Consider the following 24,108-nt stretch of genomic DNA (forward strand, 5'->3'; position numbering starts at 1 on the left):
TGGAGAATGTGCTTGAAATCCAGATTCTATATGTGCATTAAAAAAAATGATGTTGCTATAATTAAGCACTTATCATAGTTCACATGATGTAAACCTTCTGCATTCAAAGTAGTTATAAATGTGAATTTAAATTTCATCTGTAGTTGAAATTAGATTTCTACCTCAGGGAGCCATTTTAAAAATGAAGTATTAAACGGCAAGGACTTGAGAGTGTTAAACCCTAAAAGTCCAGTGGTTTGTTGGTGCCTTTTCAACGCTCTGTGCCAAACATCTTTTCTTTTGGTATTTGGCGTAAATATTGAACTTGCATATCAAGTTGGTCTTTTTTGTTGTTGTCCTAAACTGTTTTGGTTGGGGAGGGGGCAGAGAGGAATAGGGAAGAGGTCAGAAACTTTTCTAATACATAGCTATGTATGCAAAGTGTGGATGTTTATATGTATGGGGGTATTTTTCCATGACTATAAATGCTTTTGTGGAGCTCTTACGGCCTCTTGTCAGTTGTCATCTGCTTTAAGTCCATTAAATAACATTAAGACTTTTGGCTTCACTAAACAAAAACAAATACAAAAAAATATTTTTCGGACTGGAATTCTATCCCTTATCCACCCTGTTGTGCTTAGGTTTAAAAATGTGTGAGATAAGTCCTGGAGATCTCTGAGACAGTTGGATAATAGGTACTGCATGAACTATTTCAGCCTTAACTCTACATCTCCTAGTTTCTTTTCATTTCAGACATAATACTTCTGCATGTTGGATAGAAAGTGTCCTTTCCCAAATGGCCTTCAGCCAAACCTCCAGTCAGAGTTTGGGCTATAAGCAGCTCTGGACACGCAGAAAAAAAGTCATCTGTGCAATTCTTTGTTGGTAGTTGGTGCTGTGGCCCACTGCCCTAGGAAACAGCTTCGCTCTCAGGGAGGGCATTAGAACCTACCCATTTTCTAGTCTGGATACCAACCTCCCTCCCTCCCACCTGGGCTCCTTAGGAGGTCAGAGCTCACCACCGGGGCAAGTCCCCCCCACCCCCAAGTGATGTCTACCTGAAAATATCCACAAGGCATTGGGGGCCCCAGACAGACTGCCCACAAGCCAGCCCATTTCTGGACATTCTCACAACCTCCCCAATCCTAAGGCCTGTGTAGGTTTGGGCACATCCCAGCTTCAGCTTGCTCATCTATAAAACTGGGGGGGGGGAGGGGGGGGAAAGGTGAGACGGATGGCGCTCTCTTCCAGCCCACCTTCCCTCACGCTACACTCTGTCACATCAGTCATTCAGATCATCAGATTGGCTCATTCTCAGTGCATTCCCCGTCTCCCCCCCGCCACACACACACATACACACTTCGGCCAGACATCCTCTGCATGTTCCTCACAGTGGCAAACTCACCATCATAAGCAATGAGGCCTTTTTCAGTTGGACACAAAGCTACCAACTAGCTAGAGTTTATCAGTTGGATGGATCTGGGATAACTCTCCCGTAACAATCGTAAGAAAATACATTTCTGATGAACCTCAAGTGACGCCTCCTCCTGAGGTCAAGCTCATAGTATGGCGGGGAAGAAAACATGCAAACAATTATATGCAAACTAGTGAATACTGACTAAATGCTCCTCCATTTAAAAATATTTTTGTAAGGAAATGATGCAGATACAACTTACAGGGAGGGAAATTAAAATTACTTTTTCAGATTATTCAACTATTGCAGAACAAGGATTTATAGACGATGCATCCTTTTAAAAAGTTATCCATCTGGTGCTAAATGAGTTTCTTCTAGTATGAATGGGTAATGGGGATTCCTTAAAAGAAAAAAAAAAGAGCTCTATAAATAAGTGAACATATAAATAAATGAAACATGCAGCGACTGTCTCTTGGTGTAAGGAGACTATTGTCAATGAATCAGATTAATAAATGATGTTTGTTTTTTTTAAATAAAGTTACAAAATTGGAAGAAAGACTTATTTTATAAGCTTTTCATGTTTCAGTTTTAATGTTCAGTTGGAGTTAACAATCTTAAGACTTTATTTATCACTGAGTGTTATTTGCCATCAAATTTACAAACAGAATAAATGAAAATTAGAATCTCATACTATCAAAACTGGATCATTTCCCCCCATTCAAAGGAAAATCATTTTTTTTAAAAGAAATTAATGTCTGGTCTTTTCATTGAATCTTTTCTCTCCTGTTAAGAAACCCCAAACAAAAATCTCAAGACAGATATATTTAATGACATCTCAGAATTTCCTGAAAGGAAAATAAGACTGTCCCTCTTGATCAAATGGAAAGGCAGAAAGGAGGGCTAAATGAATTGACACAAGATCAAATACTGGCCTTTAGAGAATAAGGGCCTAGAAAGCATCTTTCCAAAATCCTACTTCAGTTTTCTGGCCACCAGACCACACAGTGCCATTAAATAAATAAAGTAAATGCTTTGAACAGATGAAATATTAGGGAGATACTGTTCTATCAGCATTGGAACCTGGCACATTGAGCACTGAGGATGGCACATATGAAGGAGGGCTTAATAAAGTACAATGCCGCTTTAAATGGAAGTCCCCACAAATGGGATTGTTCCTTTGTGTCTATACTTTACAGACCATGTAGTCTGGTCACACTTGCAATGGTGTGTGTGTGAGGATAACCAGAGCCTAGAGTGTTTAAAATGAGTATAATTCAGATAAGGTGGCAGCTGCTTAATGAACTAAGTTACATTGTAAAAACACAGTATAAAATTTTTATAAATAAAACATTTCTTTCCTTAGTGATTATCCAGACTTTTGAGGAACATATTGTGTAATTTCAGAGGCTGGGGCAGTGATGAATCAAACATTTCTGGAAACCTCTGAAATGTTGATATATTTGTGGTGGAGAACTGAGATTTAAAAAGGGAAAAAAAAACATGCTTCAAACCCATGCAATTTCAGTCATGCATCAGCTGGATCTTGAAATTTTATTAAAAATAGAAGTTAATCTTCTATCTGATTAATAGGAAATCATTTAATTCCATGGAATAACATGTAATTCCATGTAATTATTCATTAAGACAGAAAACCCCAAAACAAAAAACCTAACCAAAATTTGTGGCTAGAATATGAAATCCCCTTCTGGATAATCAATATCTCACCAAAATTAACTGTTACATAAGAATTTTGGGAAATTTGGTGTGGTTAAAAAAATATTCCCCTCTTCTCCTTCCATCTAAATAACCCTTTGCCACTTACTGACAACCTCCAAAATAAAAGCAGTAAAAGGGCATTATTGCTTCTAAAGGAGCAGTGAATTACTTGGGCTAAAATCCAGGGTTTTTTTTTTGCCTTGGAAGCAAGAGATGTCAAAATACACCACCAAGTGGCTCGTTGGATGAACTGCAGCTTCCTTCAGTTCCCTCAAAAGAAAGACCATCTGCAAACTCGGGCAGCCGCCAGCAAGGCCCCAGCATCAAAGGCTCTTGACGCTGTGCTTTCACTGATCTTAGGACAAACATGGAATCTTCTGGCTTCACAGAATGGTGTGGATTACTGGAGGGAACTTAGGTATAAGCTAGATATTAAGTATCTAGGTTTTAACTATGGCAAGTCTAAAGAAAGTGATCCATGTACTTGTCTGGTAGATGGACAGCTTTTTTTTTTTTTTTTTTTTTTAAGTTGCTTTTGGGCCTTTTATTTGAGAATATTCAACATCACATTTATTTATTCAACAAACATTTAAGTAAGTATGATGTATGATGTACCATTCTAGATATTACTGAAAACACAAAAAATAAATAAGACATGATTACTAGCATAAGAAAGCTTACAATCTAGGTGAAGTCATTTCATGTTGAATACATTTTTAAATAAATATTTTTAAACAGCTCACATTTAATGCTTTATCTGCAGTATCTCACCTGAAAGTAGTATGACACTTTTTTTTTTACACTATATTACCATTTTATCATTTACCATTTTACAAATAAGGAAACTAAATTTAAGAGAGAAATGAAATGGCTTGCCAGCAATTATAAAGTTTTTAAGTGGCAACACTGAAATATGAACTTACTCTATTCTCACCAAACCCATGGTCATCTGCCTCTGTCAAGTCACGCAATGGCATGTAAACTACGATGTAATTTCTAGAGTTGAATTCTGCAAATAAAGGTGAATACCCTGTGTGCTATGTAAAGCTCAAATACAGAAGGCCATAAGATCATATATTTAGCAGAGGTTCTTAATTTTGGGTCCCTCAATTTGTTTTTAAGATGTTTAGATAATTATTGATATCGTTTCCTTTGTTATTCTACTTATTTCATGTATTTTCAAACAGTCTGAGTCTTAAAACTTTACCAAAGGAGTTTAAAACATAAAAAGCTTGAGAATTCCAGATTTAAAGTTAGTATTACACCAAATGACATTGTTGAATGATATTTTAAATTACAAATTGTTATCTAACTATAATTTTAAAAATTTCTAAGCTAGTGAAAATTTCTCAGTTCTCAAAAAATGTATTTCCTAAAATCAGAGTCCTCAGGTTTCTGGTGTAAGAGCAAAATATGGGAAAATAGGATTAAAAACATAAAGATTTTTCATGGTAGGTCTGAGTTATGTTGTCAAACTAGCCAAAAATACCATGTAAAGGGAGGGCATGGTTATTACCTCATCTTACAACGGTCTTAAAGCTTATATACATCCTACCTTCTTTTAAGTAGCTATTTATAGGTTTATTATTCATAAAATTACCCAATCCCTTGTTAACACAGGATTGTGAAGGTACTGATTTCCAGAAATGAATAGTTGATTCATTTGTCTTAACACATTTCAATTTCAAATTTCTAAATGTTATATGATTTAGTGGACAAACAGATGTTAACCTAATCCACTCATTTATTTGTTTTCTTTATTTTTTTTATTATTAAAGCTTTTTATTTACAAAGCTTATGCATGGGTAATTTTTCCAACATTGACCCTTGCATAACCTTTTGTTACAAATTTCCCCCTTCTTCCCTCCACCCCCTCCCCTAGCTGGCAGGTAATCCAATAGATGTTAAATATGTTGAAATACATGTTAGATCCAATCATTTATTTGTTTATAGGTCTTGATCGCATCCCCTTCTCAGTTTTTGCCTTTTCATACACACAGTCGTACTCTTTCATGCTCTATACTCTATTTAGTTCCTTTCCTTCCAGTATCTATCTCTTCAGTCATTTTAAGTTCCACCATAATTTTTTCTAGAGATTCAGTTGTCAGGACAGCATCCAGTGTTTAAGAAAGGGACTAGAAATATACATATTATAGGAAAAATGCTTTATGAAAAGTAGTTTCTAATACTCCTTCTTGAAGAGGGCCAGGATTTATAGGTCTTTTTGCCTGCACTTGCACCCTGAGACAGCATCATCAATGAAGAACTGACAAGGGCTCCCAGACTTCTCTTCAGTCATAAATCACTTCAGTTGTCTATGTGTCCTTGAGGACACTATCTCAATATGCAGATATGATCAGAAAACCCGACCAACTGGTGGTTAGGGAGATGGCACAAAGGTTAGAGACAGGTGCTCTGAGTCAAGAAGTTCAGGCAGACATTTATAGATGTGTGAGCTCACTCTGATCAGCCTCACCTTAAAAAGGAGACAATAATTGCTCTACCTCCCAGGGTTTTTGTGAGAATAAAATTGGGTAATAATATAAAGCACTTAGCGCAGTGTCTGCTATAGAGTGGGAACTTAATAAAAGCCTGCCTTCCTTTCCACACTTACCACTTTCAGACTCACTTGCCACTTCCTTGCCTACATATAAATAACCTGCCTGAAGGTTTACTGGAGAGCTGAAAGGGTGGGCTGCGTGTGGGAATCAAGTCTGCCTTGCCCATCTTTGTATCCTTGAATTCCTTCAAAACTTTTAGGTAAATGCTGTAGGGCCCAATGATTTAACAACATCATTCTTGTCAATTTGACTAAGAAAACTTTGAAAAATGACCATTTTATCTAGTAGCCACTCACCCAATTTACATGAATGGCAAATCCTCCTACTACTCTTCTCATTAAAAACCAAGGAAAAGAGTTCATTCAGTGTGTCAGCATTATTATCAATCCCTCACAATTCTTTTTGATGGCTTAATTTTTCATTTATACTTCACTGGCCAGGCCTTCTTTGTGGACTTCTTTGATCTCATTTGGGATGCTCTTCCAATTTTTGGAAATTCCTTCCTCCAACAATCCTATAAAATTCTCTTTAACTTTGCCAGCTGGGCTTGCACCTGAAATTTCTGTTCCTTGCTCATCTTTTTAAAAATTTATTTTCAAGCTTCTTATAGGCTACTAACTTTTATATTTTTATCTTTTTTTAAAAAAATCCAAACTATTCAAATATTTTTATTTGATTGCTCATATGATAGATTTCTAGGCTTTGCCAGTACCAAGCACAAATACTTTATGTATAACAGGCTCTTAATAAATGTTTGTTGAATTCTACTCTTGCATTAAGATATTGAAGCAATAACTATAATGATAACGAACTCACCTAGATTGCTTGCTGCCCAGTAATCAGAGGATTTAGATATGTCTGGATCCTTAGAGATCTCTTGGTCCAATTCCATCATTTTACAAATGAGGCATTTGAGAACTGAGATGACTTTTTCAAAGTCTCATAGTTACTAAGTAGCAGAATCATAATCTAAACTTAAGTTTTCTCATTCTAAATTCATTACTCTTTCCATTATACCTTATTGCCTCTTAAACTAAGTCCAAAGTATTTCCCGTCCTCATGGGTTCTTGAACTATCTGTTCTAGAAAACATTCCTTTGCCCCATCTATAAAACTCAGCTGCACCTTTCCTCCCAATAATACATTTAATTACATTTTTTAAAAATAAGACTGGAAAAGAGGGAGGAAGCCAGGTTATGAAGGGGTTTAAAAGTCAAAAAGAGGTTTTTATATTTGATCCTGGAAGTAATAGAGTCAATAGAGTCTAATGAATAAGGTAATGATGTGGTCAGGAAACGCACTGTGACAGCTGAGGGGGGAGAATGGAATGGAACAGGGAAAGACCTAAAGCAAGCAAACCAACCATGAGACTATTGGAATATTCCAAGCATAAGGTAAGGAGTTTGTGGCAGGGTGGGTGTCAAAGGACAGAAGCTGATATCCGAAGAACCTGCTCTCTGAGAGAAGATGAGAGGCAGAGAGAAGGCAGAGTGAGGGGCCACACTGGGGTGGTGAGCCTGGGTGCCTAGGAGGATGACCTGTCTGCTCCGATTATGGAAAGCTAAGAAGAAAGAGGATTTTGGTGGAAAGATAATGGATCCATTAAGATTTCCACATCGGGGTGAAGATGTCCAACTGAACAAGTTGGAGGTAAAAGACTAGTTATCCAGAAAAGCTGGGGCTGGACTAACAGATTTTAGTCATCTGCATAGAGATGATAACTGAATCTTGGTTTGGTGGTCTTTTGTTATCTTTTTATTTTGGAACTATGTTGTATCAACCTTTTACTACAGTATTTAAATTTTATTCCTATTTAAATCATCCCTAATTACACAATCCTTCCCACATCTCTCTCTACTTTTCTGTAGTTTGTAATATCAGATCATTGTATCTCACTGTCCTACCACCATCAAAGTTCCAAGATTCCCTAAAGCAAGGCCACTATTTGGCACTATGTACTTTAATTATTTATTTAGGTTTCTAGAATTTATATGCTGTATCTGGCTTTTTTTTTTTTTGTTCCTTCTATAATCTGTCTGATATATGGTTTGATGGGTCAGAATTCCTTTTTTTCCCCCCTTTTTCCTCATATAACTTCTTGTCTGTATTTTTCTTTCTCAAATATATACAATAATAGATCTACAACCAGATGGAAACATTTATACACTCACACATGTCATAAGACCAGGTGTACTTTCTGGGATTGAATAACACACCTGGAATATATTATGGGGGGGAGGGGAACCAACAATAAAATCAACAACCCTCAAATCCTGGAAGTAAATTATGTAACTAGATAATATTAGCTCTCCAAGGGAAGTCTTTTCTTACTAGTCTATTCTAATATCTGATGGAAAGAAAAAGAAGACTTAAGTTGCTTGTGCCCTAGGCCTGCCAATTTACCCTCTAATACCCTTTCAAAAATGTTTTCTTAATTTTGATTCAACAAACATTTGTTTAGCAACTATTAGGGGCATGGAAACACATCTCTCTCCCTCCCTCTCTCTCTCTCTCTCTCTTTCTCTCTCTCTCTCTCTCTTTCTCTCTCTCCCTCTCTCTCTCTCTGTCCCTCTCTGTCTCTCTCTCTGTCCCTCTCTGTCTCTCTCTCTGTCTCTCTGTCCCTCTCTGTCTCTCTCTCTCTCACACACACAGCGAATGCAAAGACAAAAAACAAAACAGTTTTAGCCCTTTAGGACCTTATGTTTTCCTTCTTTCCTTCCATTATTGGAGCACGAGGAGAGGACAAGAAAGGGGAAGAACCAAAGAAGACTGAGCACACATGTGCGCATGCACACACACACAACCCAGAGGGAAAAAAACCACACTGAAAGAATATTTAAATTTCATTAAAGAACACAACATTTTTCCAATGAAAACAATGAAATAACAATGATTCAATAATTGTATCACATGACTTTTCCCAGATTATTTTGAATAGCACACTTGTGACTTCTGTGTATTGAAATCTACTTGGTATGTTTATATGTATTTAATAAATGCACCACTTCAATAGCAATTCACATATCAAAACCATTTAAAGGTTACAACACCATTTTTTTATAAGAACACTATAAGTTAGGGATAGCTAGGTGGTGCAGGGGATAGAGCCCTGAAGTCAGGAGAACCTGAGTTCAAATCTAATCTCAAACACTTAACACTTCCTAGCTGTGTGAGCCTGGGCAAGTCACTTAACCCCAATTGCCTCAGAAAAAAAAAAAAAAAGGAACCCCATAAATTCTTATGAGCTTTTATTATCATTTTACAGATGAAGTAACTTATTTTAGTCACACAGCTAATAAGCAGAGTTTGGACAGAAATACAGACTTTCAGACTCTCCACTCCTTTGCTCAAAATCCTGACTCTGTTGCTTATTTGGTAATGTAAAAACCTTCCCACCCTGCCATACGAGACTCTGTAAAGTGGCCTTCACTTACCTTTCTAATCTAATCTCCCATTAAAACATGTACTACTTGTTTCCCTGACACCATTATAGATTCTCATTTCAGGCTACAGAGCACATTCACTTTTCCATCCTCTTGGTGCCCTAAGGACTTACTGCCTGTCCATGAATACTTGGCTGGATCTGTGATAAATCCCTTGATGTGGTAATTTAACAGTGGAACCTTCCCAACTTATTCATGTCTTCTCATCCTATAAAGCTCTTAGCCATATCCACTCCATGTTATGGGGGGGAGGGTATTATTTATAAGACACTTAAGCAGTCTTTTATTTAATTTTCATATGTGTATGCCTTTCCTTACCCAGTGAGATTACAAAAGTCAAGGATTAAGGACCTTCTTTCTGCATCCCCATTTTCAGTCTCTTAGAACAGTTCAATAAAAATTTACTGAATGGAGGAAATGTATACTGCTTGTGTATGAGTACCTCTTCTGCTTTTTGGAACTCGCTAGCCTAGCTGTGAGAAAGGAAAACTGGTGGTGTTTGGTGTATTACCTAGGAAAACCTGTATACAAAGAGAGTGTACATGTACACACCCACACCACCCCTCTCTAACACATATTACTGTGTAGAGACAAAAGCTTCTTAGGCTTCAAATGTATGTTTGCAAAGAAATGGTGATAAAAGCTTTCATCTTCATGATTGTATGAACTTCTCTTCTCTCTTTAAAGATTGCATTATCACAATAATATTCATCCCAGTTGGGGAACTGTGAGTCTAATTAATTAAATGTCTATAAAGTGATTGGAGATCATAGATGAAAGGAGTTATATAAATGCAAATTTTCAACATTCATCATAAGCACTTTGGGCAAAACAGGTTTAATATCTTTTCATGTTCTTTTTTAAGGAAAATGTTTCAAAGAAAGAATATTACTTACTGCCTTCCCACGTACAATGTAAAAGATTCAAAGCCCCCTCCACCCTCTTCCAGTGCTGAAGATGAAAGAAAGCATAGGCTATTGCTTCGCTGTCTCCTCTCTTCAGAATATGTTCTGGGGGTAGAATTAAGCTTTTCATTTCTAGTAGGTACTGAAAAAAAAAAAAGGCAAGAGACAGATGTGTTAATATACAGTAATTTGGAATTCAACAATGTACACAGAAAGATCAATTTCCCCAAAGTACTATTCATGAGATTTCATTAAACCTGAAATCTCATTAGGACATTTGAAGGCAATTATTGAAATATTCAGCCCTTCCAAAGCTTACTGGCAGATGGTTAATGTTGTAGAAGTCTCCCATAGCGGGGGCTACAGAGAATTTCAGGCAGATTCTCTGATCAAAAGAATAATTGGATTCTGTCACTATAAAAAGAGAGATTAAGTTTGGTGCAATTATAGGTACACATTTAATTCTGTAACCAGGACAAAACCATGTAAAATGGCCATATATAAACTTAAGTGTCTTATGATAAAACAAACCACTTTAAAGAGACTTATACTAAAACAAGACGGCAATTGATTTGAACCACATGGGTCTGCCAAAGAGAAGGATCCTGAGCGGTCATTATACTGCTGGTGATTCCATCTTGCTTCTTTGTCTCATATCCTACTTTACAGGAAAAACTGAGACCATAAAAAAAGCCTATTACCATTTTGATTCATTCTCTCATCCTGAGAAAAGACATGGACCTTCAAATTATCAGAGTAGTTCCTTTACTTGTGCTCCTGCTCATTTCTTCTCTGAGGTTTTACCTTTTGATTAATCAGCCCTTCTTTCATCATTAATATGTTCCCATTCACTGGTTCCTTCTCTGCTGCCTACAAATATACTTGGGCTCTACTTAAGAATTCACCTCCCCCCCTCTACTTTTCTCTTGATTTTATTTCCTTTAGCTCTCATTCTATATCTCCCCTATCTTTCATTGCCAAACTCATGGTTATCAATAATCACTCCATAATTACCTCCAGCTAGACTTTCAAGCCTTAATTATTAGACTTTTAATTGCTGAACCTTCTTTTGTCAAGGTTATCAATATTCTTTTAGCAGTCAAATCCAAAGGACTTTTTAGTTCTTCTTAATCCTTCTGTTTTGAAAACAGGCAAAAGAATTTCACTGAAGGGAATGCAATGCTATGTAATGGTTGGAATTCAATTAAGAATTTGATTCTAACATTAAGACCAACTTAACTCCCCCCAATTCCAGTTTTTATCACTGTACCCACAGTGATTTAATCAATTAGTGATTGATTGACAAATTAGTGATAAAATTGACCAAAAAAAATTCCTTTATTTACACACATCACAACTCTGGAAGTTATGTAAGATAACGGATAAAGGGCTGGGCATGACCCCAGTAGCCTGAATTCAAATTTGACCTAAAACCTACTAGCTGTGTAGTCTTTTTTCTTTAGGATTAGTTATTTAGTAATTAGTTAATTAACTAATTACAGTATAATAATATGTATATAACTAGTTAACTATTTATATATGTATGTAATTATATATTTTATTATATTCCACAACTTAGGTTTCCTTGTCTGCCTTCGTTTCCACAACTGTAAAATGGAAAATAACAGTACCTTAAAGGATCACTGTAAGAATCAAATGAGAGAATATTGTAAAGCACCTAGCACAGTTCTAGGAATATAGGAGGTATTCAATAAATCCCTCCTTTCTTCCTTTTCTCTCCCTCTTTTATCCCTCATTTTCTCTCTTTATATCTTCTCTTCCTTCCTTTTTTCTCTTTCATTCCTTCTTCCTTTCCTTTCCCCCTTTCTCCCAAACTTCACCCTTCCTTTCCTTCCCTCTCCCCTATGCCTTAATAAAGAGTCTTTTCGAGTGGTTTTAACCAAAAACAATGATCATGTTTGGGCCATACCTTCATATGGGGTCCCAAATACTTAGCTGGGCTGTTCCTCAAACGACTGTCCATCTGAGAGCCCAAGAAGGCCTCTGCTGTAGACAGCAGGACTTGTGGCCGATGAGGTGTGGTAGTCTGTAGGATATCTAGCCATAGCTCTAGAATTCCCTGGTAGAAAGGTTGAGTACAAGGACTATTTTTCCTTTGGATCACCAGTACCTAGCACAGTGCTTTGCATGTAGCTTAATCAGTGTTTACTAATTCAGATTGGATTGGTAGGAAATGCTGGAGAATGTAGTATGCTGGCCCTGCTTAGGAGAAGCCAGAGTCAGCTCTATACTGGGATAAACATTAGAGTAAAAGTAAAGACCAAACATAAAAATAAAAACTAGCTCATTTGTTCAAATTTAAAAAAAAAATTAGATCTGAAATTTATAAGCTAAATTAAAAATAAACTATGCCTTGCTTCTTTCTAGTCTCATTTGGTTTGGGAAATAGTTTTTTTTTTTTTTTTTTTTTTTTATGATTCCATAAGAATCTGTATGTAAAGCAACTGTTCTTTTAGCCCAGTGAACTGGAGAGCACTAAAGGAAGGGGACATATGGGGGAAGAGGGCTATGTAAATTTGGAAGCCAAACAGAATTTGGGAAGGCCTACTTATTTAAGAAAATTGCTTGAAAAATAATGCTTTTGAGTCTCTAATAACACCCCTTCTCACAAATTACCCTGTACCCCAAATTTTAGGATCTATGCCCAAAAAACTGATGTTATAAAACTAACCAAAGCAAGTTCACACTATGGAAACCTAACTTCCTTCTCATCATATGGATTTTATGTCTAAACTAGGCTATGTCTATAAATTAGATTTATATTCCTGTGTAGTTCCAAACACAGTGTTGGCCCTAACCAGATAATGAAGACTAATAACAACAATGTGCTATTTTTTGGCTAAAGTTAAAATGCCTGGCACGATCAGTTCTCAACATGTGCAACACAAATTAGAAAAGCATGGAACAACATTTCACATCTTACATGTCAAGAGAAAAATAAATGGAAGAGGGCAGATCTCTATCCACAACTATGCAGAAATCAATTAGAGGAACTGAGGCTTGAAAATCAGAGAATTATATCTGCCTGTCTATAACTATTTGGCTTCTACCAGCTAGACTTACAGACTTGCATACCAACTTATTTGGTCCACCATTTTTCTTCTCATTTTCTTCCCAGATTCCCAAACAGCTTTTTTTTTTAAAGCTTTTAATTTTCAAAATATATGCATAGACAGTTATCAATGTTCACCTTTGTAAAATCTTAAGTTCCAAAATTTTTCTCCCTCCCTTCCCCTAATTCCCTCCCCTAGACAGCAAGTAACACAATATATGTTAAACATGTAAAATTCTTATATATATATATATATATATATATATATATATATATATATATATATATATCCACAATTATCATGCTGCACAAGAAAAGTCAGATCAAAAAGGAAAAATATGAGAATGAAAACAAAATGCAAGCAAACAACAACAAAAAGTGAAGATACTGTGTTGTGATCTACATTCAGTCCCCACATTCAATTTCTGGGTTCAGATGGCTCTCTTCATCATAAGACCATTGGAACTGACTTCAATCATCTCATTGTTGAAAAACTTATTCAGCCATTCTCCAATTGATGGGCATTCACTCAGTTTCAAGGTTCTTGCCACTACAAAAAGGGCTGCCACAAACATTTTTGCACATGTGGGACCTTTTCCCCTTTAAGATCTCTTTGGGATATAAACCCAGTAGAGACACTGCTGGATCAAAGAATATGCACAGTTTGATAACTTTTTGAGTATAGTTTCAAATTGCTCTCCAGAATGGATGGATCAGTTTACAATTCTACCAACAATGTATTAGTGTCTGAGTTTCCCACATCTCCTCAAACATTCATCATTATTTGTTCCTGTCATCTTAGCCAATCTGAGAGGTGTGTAGTGGTATCTCAGAATTGTCTTAATTCACATTTCTCTGATCAATAGTGATTTAGAACATTTTTTTCGTATGATTAGAAATGGTTATAATTTCTTCATCTGAAAATTGTCTATTCATATCCTTTGACCATTTATCAATTGCAGAATGGCTTGAATTCTTATAAATTTGAGTTAATTCTCTATATATTTTGGAAATGAGGCCTTTATCAGAACCTTTGAATGTAAAAATGTTTTCCCAGTTTACTGCTTATCTTCTAATCTTGTCTGCATTGGTTTTGTTTCTACATAAACTTTTTAACTTAATATAATCAAAATTATTCATTTTGCATTCCAAATATACTCTAGTATATACTCTTTTTATATATATGCATATATAGATATAGATATATAGATATACATGTATATAACTATATATCTATGCATACATACATATATAATGTATATATATGCATACTCTAGTTCTTCTTTGGCCATAAATTCCTTACTTTACAGATCTGAGAGGTAGACTATCCTTTGTTCTTTTGATTTGCTCCTAATATCACTCTTTATGTCTAAATCATGAACTCATTTCAACCTTATCTTGGTATATAAGGTGTTAGAGGTGAGTCAATGCCTAGTTTCTGCCATACTAATTTCCAATTTTCCAGCAATTTTCATCAAATAGTGAGTTTCTTATTCTGGAAGCTGGTCTTTGGGTTTATCAAACACTAGATTACTATAGACGTTGACTACCGTAACACTGCTCTTAAAGTACAGTATTTTTAAAGGATTAAAAAGCAACTTTTCAAAACCTATTTTTAGCTTTTTCAATGAAAACCTACAGCTAAGATGATTTCTAAGAGTTATGAAATGGAATATTCTTCACAACTATCAGGGACACAGAAGAAAGGACTGCTTCATTGGGTTGGAGGCTGGACTAGGTTGCCTCTAAGCTGTCTTCCTATTCTAAGATCTGATGATTCAATAATAATAAGTTAAAAGAAAATTATATTAACTTCACCCTCGATGTAACTAATGTTAAAAAATTAATTTCAAATTCTCATCGGTTTTCACAATAACAGCAGCAAATTAAGTCAAGTTCAAGCAAGATGCAATGATGAGGGGTGGGAGTAGGGGTGTGAACTCAAAAGACATCTGAAAAACGTTATTCTTCTAAAAAGCAAAATATGATTCTTAGATCTCTCTTCACTGAAGAATTTTATTTCTCCAAAAGTAAACCGTAGAATCAAGACAATAGCAGTCAAAGTGGAATTGCTAGCAATCTTCAATGATGAATAATCAAGTTATCTTTCAACTCATTATCACTAAGGAAAGAAATAGTGGGTATGGTCAAATCTGTATCTTAGACTAGAAGTGTGATATATGCAGCCCACAACACTTCCAAGTACCACTTGGATCAGATTAAAATGTATTTGGGATATTTTACAGAATAAAAGAAATAATCTTGATATGCGGTTTGCTAAATTAATCCACGGCCCACAAGGTTTTTTATATAGGACTTAGAAGCGCCCATTTCTAGCTGTCTCAGATATCAGAAAAGTGAATCCTTAGAGAGAAAGATGACAGAACCACAGGAGTTAAAGCTGGGAGGGATTTAAGGGGAGCATCTCAAGGTGACAGAGCAGCAGTGTGATGTAACAGAAAGAAGACCTGATTGAGCTCACAGTATCAACTTCCTAGTGAATATCAATTAGATGTCTTCTAGAAATTTCAATACATATATCCAAAATGTAACTCATCATCTGCCTCACCAACTACTTTTTATTAAGGGTAGCACATCCTTCCAGGCATTAAGGTCTGCAAATCTTGTCTCTTATCACCATAATATCTCTTCATCTGTCCCTGTCTCCTCACCCCTACAGCTAATTTTTTAGAGTTGCATTTCTTTCTTTTCCAAAACAGTAATAAGAACACCAAAGTAATGAATTCACAGGATTGTTATAATCAAATCATAAAATTATATCAAATTATTTTTAAACCTTAAAAGGAGGGACTTCCGGCCAAGATGGCGGCGGGGAGGCAGACATCTGCTTGAGCTCCGTTTTTCTCTCAGGACTTACTTCATGACAAGCCTCTGAATTAATGCTTGACCGAGAAAGAAACCCACAAATAATCACCAAGAGAAGACATCCTTGAAATTCACCAGAGAAGGTCTGTGTTTGCTCGGGGGAGGGTCGAACAGACTGGGCGCAGACTGAGGGCAGGCAGCAAGAGCGAGACAGGCAGCTCACACAGCTCAGACCGGAGGGGGAGGGGTGTGATCTCTGCAGTTTCTGCGAAAGGGCTTTTGCCCCAGTGTGGATGCTCCGTCTTGGCAGCAAGCCAGGAGCAGCAGTGAGGGTGTAAACACCGGAGGTGAAGAATAAAACCCCGGAAAGCTAGAGTCTCTCGGGACCGGCCACCCCCAACCTCCACCTGGACTGACTCGGTGCGTTCTCGAAGCCTCAGAGGGCAGACTCAGTACAGTCATTGCTGTTCTGTTAGTGCCTCGCTGCTGTCTCCTTCAGTCTGTAGAGAAAGCTCGTTAACACCATCCAGCCTCATTGCCCCCCAGAAACAGACCAATTGTTTCTCTTGTCAATTTGTTTTCTTCGATTCCCACTCTGACAAAATGAACAAAAAATTCAAAAGGGCTCTAACCATTAACAGCTTCTGCATGGATAGAGAGCAGACTTCAAACCCTGGGAAGACTAAAAGCAGACTGTCTCCAGAGGAACCCTCTAAGGGGGATGTGATCTGCTCTTCAATACAAAAAAACCTCATAGAGGAAATCAAAAAGGCTCTCACACAAGAGAGCTAGAAGAGAAGTGGGAAAAGGAAAGGGAAGCTTGGCAAGAGAGCCTGGAGAAGTTATCCCATGCATTCAAAGACAGAGTGGATAAAGAAATCAAATCATTGAGAAACAGGATTAGTGAGCTGAAAAAGGTAAACAACTCCAAGGAAAACAGGATTAGAGAGCTGGAGAAAGAAAACAGCTCTCTAAAAAATAAAATGGATAAAATGGAAAAAAAATTCCATAGAAGAAAAAAACTCACTTAAAAACACAATTGGACAATTACAAAAAGATATAAAAAAATGAGTGAAGAAAATACATCATTGAAAATTAGACTCGAACAAGTAGAAATGAATGACTCAAGGAGAAACCAAGAGGTAGTCAAGCAAAACCAGAAAAATGAAACAATTGAAAAGACTGTCAAGTACCTTACCAGAAAGACAACAGACCTGGAAAACAGATCCAGGAGAGACAATTTGAGAATAATCGGACTCCCTGAAAAATGGGAGGAAAAAAAGAGCTTGGACACCATTTTTGAGGAAATTATCAAAGAGAACTGCCCAGACGTTTTGGAAACAGAGGGTAAAATAGACATTGAAAAAATTCATCGATCACCTACTGAAAGGGACGCTAACATCAAAACGCCAAGAAATATAGTGGCCAAGTTCAAGAACCATCAGACAAAGGAAAAAATACTGGAAGCTGCTAAAAAAAAGCCATTCAGATATGGAGGAGCCACAATAAGGATAACCCAGGATCTAGCAGCGTCCACATTAAAAGAACGAAGGGCCTGGAACATGATATTCCGAAAGGCTAAGGAACTTGGTATGCAGCCAAGAATAACTTACCCAGCAAGAATGAGCATCGTTTTCTAGGGAAGAAGATGGACATTTAACGAAATAAATGAATTCCATCTATTTTTGATGAAAAAACCAGATCTACACAAAATGTTTGATCTTCAAATACAGAACTCAAAAGATTTCTAAAAAGGTGAAAAGAAATCTTGAGAACTATATTTCTGCCATAAAGATATATAAAGAACACATATATAATTTGCCCTAGAAACCAGAGGTGGAAAGGAAATTATATCATAAAAAAGGGTAAAGTGATGGTACTACATCTCATGAAGAGGCAAAGGTAACCTATTATATCTGAGATAAAGAAAGGAGGGAGATGAACATAGTGTGTATCAATAGACATTCGATTTATGGTGAAACTTCTTCCACTTCACTGAAAAGTGAGAGGGAAGGAGAAAGCTAAGGGGAAGGAAATACAGAAATTGTGAGGAAAAGGGGTAAAATAAGGGGAGGAACTTTAAGGTAGGAGAGGGATATTAAAAAGGGAGGGCTGTGAAAAGCAAGTGGTGTTCACAAGTTTAATACTGGGTAGGGAGGTAAGAGGGAAAGAAAGGGGAAAAGCATAAGCAGGGGTTAACAGGATGGCAAGCAATAAGTCATTCTAACCATAAATGTGAATGGGATAAACTCCCTCATAAAGAGGAAGCAGTTAGCAGACTGGATTAAAAGCCAGAATCCTACTATATGTTGTTTACAGGAAACACACCTGAAACAGGGTGATACATTCAAACTAAAAATAAAAGGGTGGAACAGAATCTACTATGCTTCAGATGAAGCCAAAAAAGCAAGGGTAGCCATCCTCATCTCAGATCAAGCAAAAACAAAAATTGATCTAATTAAAAGAGATAAGGAAGGGAATTATATCCTGCTAAAGGGTAGCATAGATAATGAAGCAGTATCAATATTAAACATATATGCACCAAGTGGTGCAGCATCTAAATTCTTAAAAGAGAAATTAAGAGAGCTGCAAGAGGAAATAGATAGCAAAACTATAATAGTGGGAGATCTCAACCTTGCACTCTCAGAATTAGATAAATCAAACCACAAAACAAATAAGAAAGAAGTCAAAGAGGTAAATAGAATACTAGAAAAGTTTGATATGATAGATCTTTGGCGAAAGCTAAATAGAGACAGAAAGGAGTACACTTTCTTCTCAGCAGTTCATGGAACCTATACAAAAATTGATCATATACTAGAACATAAAAACCTCAAAATCAAATAGAGTAAGGCAGAAATAGTAAATGCATCCTTTTCAGACCACAATGTAATGAAAATTACATTCAATAAAAAGCCAGGGGAAAATAGACCAAAAAATCATTGGAAACTAAATAATCTCATACTAAAGAATGATTGGGTAAAACAGTAAATCATAGACATAATTAATAACTTCACCCAAGAAAATGACAATAATGAGACATCATACCAAAATGTGTGGGATACAGCCAAAGCAGTAATAAGGGGAAATTTTGTATCTCTAGAGGCCTACTTGTATAAAATAGAGAAAGAGAACGTCAATGGATTGGGCTTACTACTAAAAATGCTAGAAAAGGAGCAAATTAAAAACCCCCAGACAAATACGAAACTTGAAATTCAAAAAATAAAAGGTGAGATTAATAAAATTGAAAGTAAAAAAAACTATTGAATTAATTAATAAAACCAAGAGTTGGTTCTATGAAAAAACCAACAAAACAGACAAACCCTTAGTAAATCTGATTTTAAAAAGGAAAGAGGAAAAGCAAATTAATAGTCTTAAAAATGAAAAGGGAGAACTTACCACTAATGAAGAGGAAATTAGAACAATAGTTAGGAGCTCCTTTGCCCAACTTTATGCCAATAAATTCAATAATTTAAGTGAAATGGAAGAATACCTTCAAAAAATATAGCTTGCCCAGATTAAGAGAGGAAGAAATAGTCCCATTTCAGAAAAAGAAATAGAACAAGCTATTAACCAATTCCCTAAGAAAAAATCCCCAGGACCAGATGGATTTACATGTGAATTCTACCAAACATTTAAAGAACAACTCACTCCAATACTATATAAACTATTTGAAAAAATAGGGATTGAAGGAGTCCTACCAAATTCCTTTTATGACACAGACATGGTACTGATACCTAAACCAGGTAGGTTGAAAACAGAGAAAGAAAATTATAGACCAATCTCCCTAATGAATATTGATGCTAAAATCTTAAATAAGATATTAGCAAATAGACTTCAGAAAATCATCCCCAGGATAATACACTATGACCAAGTGGGATTTATACCAGGATTGCAGTGCTGGTTCAATAATAGGAAAACTATTAGCATAATCGACCATATCAATAACCAAATTAACAAAAGCCATATGATCATCTCAATAGATGCAGGAAAAGCATTTGATAAAATCCAACATCCATTCCTACTAAAAACGCTTGAGAGTATAGGAAAAAAAATGGACTATTCCTTAAAATAATAAGGAGCATATATTTAAAACCATCAGTAAACACCAAATGTAATGGCGATAAACTGGAACCTTTCCCTGTAAGATCAGGAGTGAAACAAGGTTGCCCACTATCACCATTACTATTCAATATTGTACTAGAAACGCTAGCCTCAGCAATAAGAGCCAAGAAAGAGATTCAAGGAATTAGAGTAGGAAATGAGAAAATCAAACTATCGCTCTTTGCAGATGACATCATGGTATACTTAGAGAACCCCAAACACTCTGCTAAAAAGCTAATAGAAATAATTCAGAACTTTAGCAAAGTTGCAGGATCCAAAATAAATCCACATAAATCCTCAGCATTTTTATACATTACCAACATAATCCAACAGCAAGAGATACAAAGAGAAATTCCATTCGAAATAACTCTCGATAGTATAAAATATTTGGGAATATATCTAATCTACCAAAGGAAAGTCAGGAATTATATGAGCAAAATTACAAAACACTTACCATAAAAATAAAGTCAGATTTAAATAACTGGAAAGACATTAAGTGCTCTTGGATAGGGCGAGCGAATAAAAACAAGATGACAATACTCCCTAAACTAATTTATTTATTTAGTGCTATACCAATCAGACTCCCAAGAAACTATTTTAATGACCTAGAAAAATAACAACAAAATTCATATGGAAGAACAAAAGATCGAGAATTTCAAGGGAAGTAATAAAAAAAATTTAAATGAAGGTGGCCTAGCTGTACCTGATCTAGAACTATATTATAAAGAAACAGTCACCAAAACCATTTGGTATTGGCTAAGAAATAGACTAGTTGATCAGTGGAATAGGTTAGGTTCACAGGACAAGATAATGAATAAAAATAGCAATCTAGTGTTTGACAAACCCAAAGATCCCAACTTTTGGGATAAGAATTCATTATTTGACAAAAACTGCTGGGAAAACTGGAAATTAGTATGGCAGAAACTAGGCATGGACCCATACTTAACACCACATACTAAGATAAGATCAAAATGGGTCCATGATTTAGGCATAAAGAACAAGATCATAAATAAATTAGAGGAACACAGGATAGTTTACCTTTCAGACTTGTGGAGGAGGAAGGAATTTGTGACCAAAGGAGAACTAGAGATTGTTATTGATCACAAAATAGAAAATTTTGATTACATCAAATTAAGAAGCTTTTGTACAAACAAAACTAATGCAAACAAGATTAGAAGGGAAGTAACAAATTGGGAAAAGATTTTTATAGTTAAAGGTTCTGATAAAGGCCTCATCTCCAAAATATACAGAGAATTGACTCTAATTTATAAGAAATCAAGCCATTCTCCAATTGATAAATGGTCAAAGGATATGAACAGACAATTTTCAGATGATGAAATTGAAACCATTTCCACTCATATGAAAGAATGTTCCAAATCACTATTGATCAGAGAAATGCAAATTAAGACAACTCTGAGATACCACTATACACCTGTCAGATTCGCTAAGATGACAGGAACAAATAATTATGAATGTTGGAGGGGACATGGGAAAACTGGGACACTGATGCATTGTTGGTGGAGTTGTGAAAGAATCCAACCATTCTGGAGAGCAATCTGGAATTATGCCCCAAAAATTATCAAACTGTGCATACCCTTTGATCCAGCAGTGCTACTACTGGGCTTATATCCCAAGGAAATTATAAAGAAGGGAACGGGACCTGTATGTGCCAAATGTTTGTGGCAGCTCTTTTTGTAGTGGCTAGAAACTGGAAAATGAATGGATGTCCATCAATTGGAGAATGATTGGGTAAATTATGGTATATGAATGTTATGGAATATTATTGTTCTATAAGAAATGACCAACAGGATGAATACAGAGAGGTTTGGAGAGACTTACATCAACTGATGCTGAGTGAAATGAGTAGGAGATCATTATACACTTCAACAACAATACTATATGAAGATGTAGTCTGATGGAAGTGGATATCTTCAACATAGAGAAGAGCTAATCCAATTCCAAATGATCAATGATGGACAGAATCAGCTACACCCAGAGACAAAACACTGGGAAATGAGCGTAAACTGTGAGCATTTTTTTGTTTTTCTCCCCAGGTTATTTTTACCTTCTGAATCCAATTCTTCCTTTGCAACAATAACAACAACAAAATTTGGTTCTGCACATATATATATTGTACCAAGGATATACTATAAGATATTTAATATGTATGGGAATGCCTGCCATCTAGGGGAGAGGTGGAGGGAAGGAGGGGAAACATTCAGAACAGAAGGGAGTACAAGGGATACTGTTGTAAAAAAATTACTTATGCTCATGTACTGTCAAAAAATGTTATAATTATAAAATTAATAAAAAACCTTAAAAGGAAATATTGTTATCATTATCTAGATCAATAATTAATGTTACAGAATTCAGAAATGTGATAACCTTCTGTTCTTGAATATTCTGAGTTTCTGTGACATTATTGTTTTTTAGTTCTTCCATCTTCTTGACCTCTCTTTTCCAGTCTGCTTTAGTCCTTGTTTTCTTTTCCTCCCCCAATAAATGTATTCCTTCTCCTAAGGTCCTCTTTTCTTCTATACTCTATCCTATGGTAATTTTTTCTATATTCTCACGAGCTTAATTACCTATTATCTTAATACAGATACTTCCCAAATCCACATCTGGAAATTCTAAATTATCCTCCCTGAACCTCAGACCCATATCTTCAACTGCCTTCTATGTATCTGATATTCCCCAGCAGGTCAAACTCAATTATGTCCGAGGCTGAATTCATCATCTTCCCTGCTAAGTAGGTACTTCTTAACTGCATCATTTCTATGATACCATTACTGTTTCAGCTACTTGGACTCTACTTCAGCCATTTTAGGCTTTTTCACCTCTCCCCTCTCACTTCTTATTGGTTTCTAATATCCTGTTGATCCTACTTGCATGTTTCTCTGACCCATCCACCTTCTTTCCATCACTACCCTAGGGTATAAAGGCCCTCAACTCTTCTGACTTTGACAACTGTAATAGCTTCCTGACTCATCTCCTTGTCTTTAGACTCCTTATCTTTTAATCTAATCATCACATAGCTAATAAAATAATTTCCCCAAGCCTGCCCTTGTCATGCTCCTACTCAAAACATTTATGTAGTTTTTAATGTGTCTAGAATAAATGCAAATTCCTTAAGCTGGCATTTAAATACCTCTAAATTTGGCCCCAATCTACCTTTCCTAACACATTTCATTCTACTCCTCTTCAAAACTTCAAGCCAAATTGTAGTTTCTATTTTTTTCCCTGAAGTTAACAAACTATATATAACCTTGATGCATTCATGCTGACTTTATTCCATGAATCGTTTTCTCTCCTCTATGAGAATTTAAATTTAATATAAAGTTTAGCTCAGGTGCTACTTACTACATATAATTTTCCTATTAAGAAAAGTGTTCCTTCCTTAAAATTTCCCAAAACACTGGCTTGAATTCTTTTTTCTTCTTTCTTAAGTGTGGTATCACTGAATTTTCTTAGTGATCATTCCCCATGTTTCTATGCATGAATAACAAGGCATCTAAGTTGAAGTTCACCATTGTCTTGTAAAGATCAGTAGCTATACTCCACTCCTTTTTTTTTCTTCTTCAGGTTTTTGATAAAAGTTTACTTATTTTCAACAATATTTTATCTTCCCAAATACTTGTAAAGATAGTTTTCAACATTCATTTTTGCAAGATTTTATGTTCCAAATTTATTCTCTTTCCCTCCTCCCTAATTCCCCATTCCCTAAGATAGCAAACAATTCAATTCACATTATACATTATACTCCACTCTAAAATAATTTTCCCATTTTCTTTGGTTTTATCCCATTTTATGATACTGAGCAGAGATATAGTAGTTAAAGTTTAGGTGTTTGTTTATGAAAAAGTACCTAAATATTTTATTTTCAGAATTGCTATGTTGCCAGCTACCAAACAGACATCTATATCAAAAATCTCTTTAATAGCGGTAAGTCAAACATTTATTAAATGTCTACTATATTTTGACATTGCTCTATAGAGCACTGTATTAAATGTTGGCCAAGTTGTATAAATCCTGGAATAAATTTTTCTTCAGAGGTCTAGAATTAGGTTTTTTGTTGGTGTTGCAACTAACAA

The 24,108-nt window shown here is 35.8% G+C and overlaps 1 protein-coding gene across 4 annotated transcripts in view; it reads right to left on the minus strand.

Moving 5' to 3' along the window:
* ST7 (suppression of tumorigenicity 7) overlaps window positions 1-24,108 on the minus strand; it is a 320,239-nt gene that overhangs the window by 13,406 nt on the left and 282,725 nt on the right. For 3 of the 4 annotated variants that reach the window (XM_074268213.1, XM_074268216.1, XM_074268215.1), the window contains one exon: window positions 10,009-10,159. In XM_074268213.1, the coding sequence (XP_074124314.1) occupies window positions 10,009-10,159 (151 nt within the window). The remainder of the gene's footprint in view (window positions 1-10,008; window positions 10,160-24,108) is intronic. The other variant, XM_074268214.1, reaches the window with a different exon arrangement.

The sequence above is a fragment of the Sminthopsis crassicaudata genome, chromosome 5, assembly GCF_048593235.1.
Source record: "Sminthopsis crassicaudata isolate SCR6 chromosome 5, ASM4859323v1, whole genome shotgun sequence".
Classification (NCBI taxonomy): Eukaryota; Metazoa; Chordata; class Mammalia; order Dasyuromorphia; family Dasyuridae; genus Sminthopsis; species Sminthopsis crassicaudata.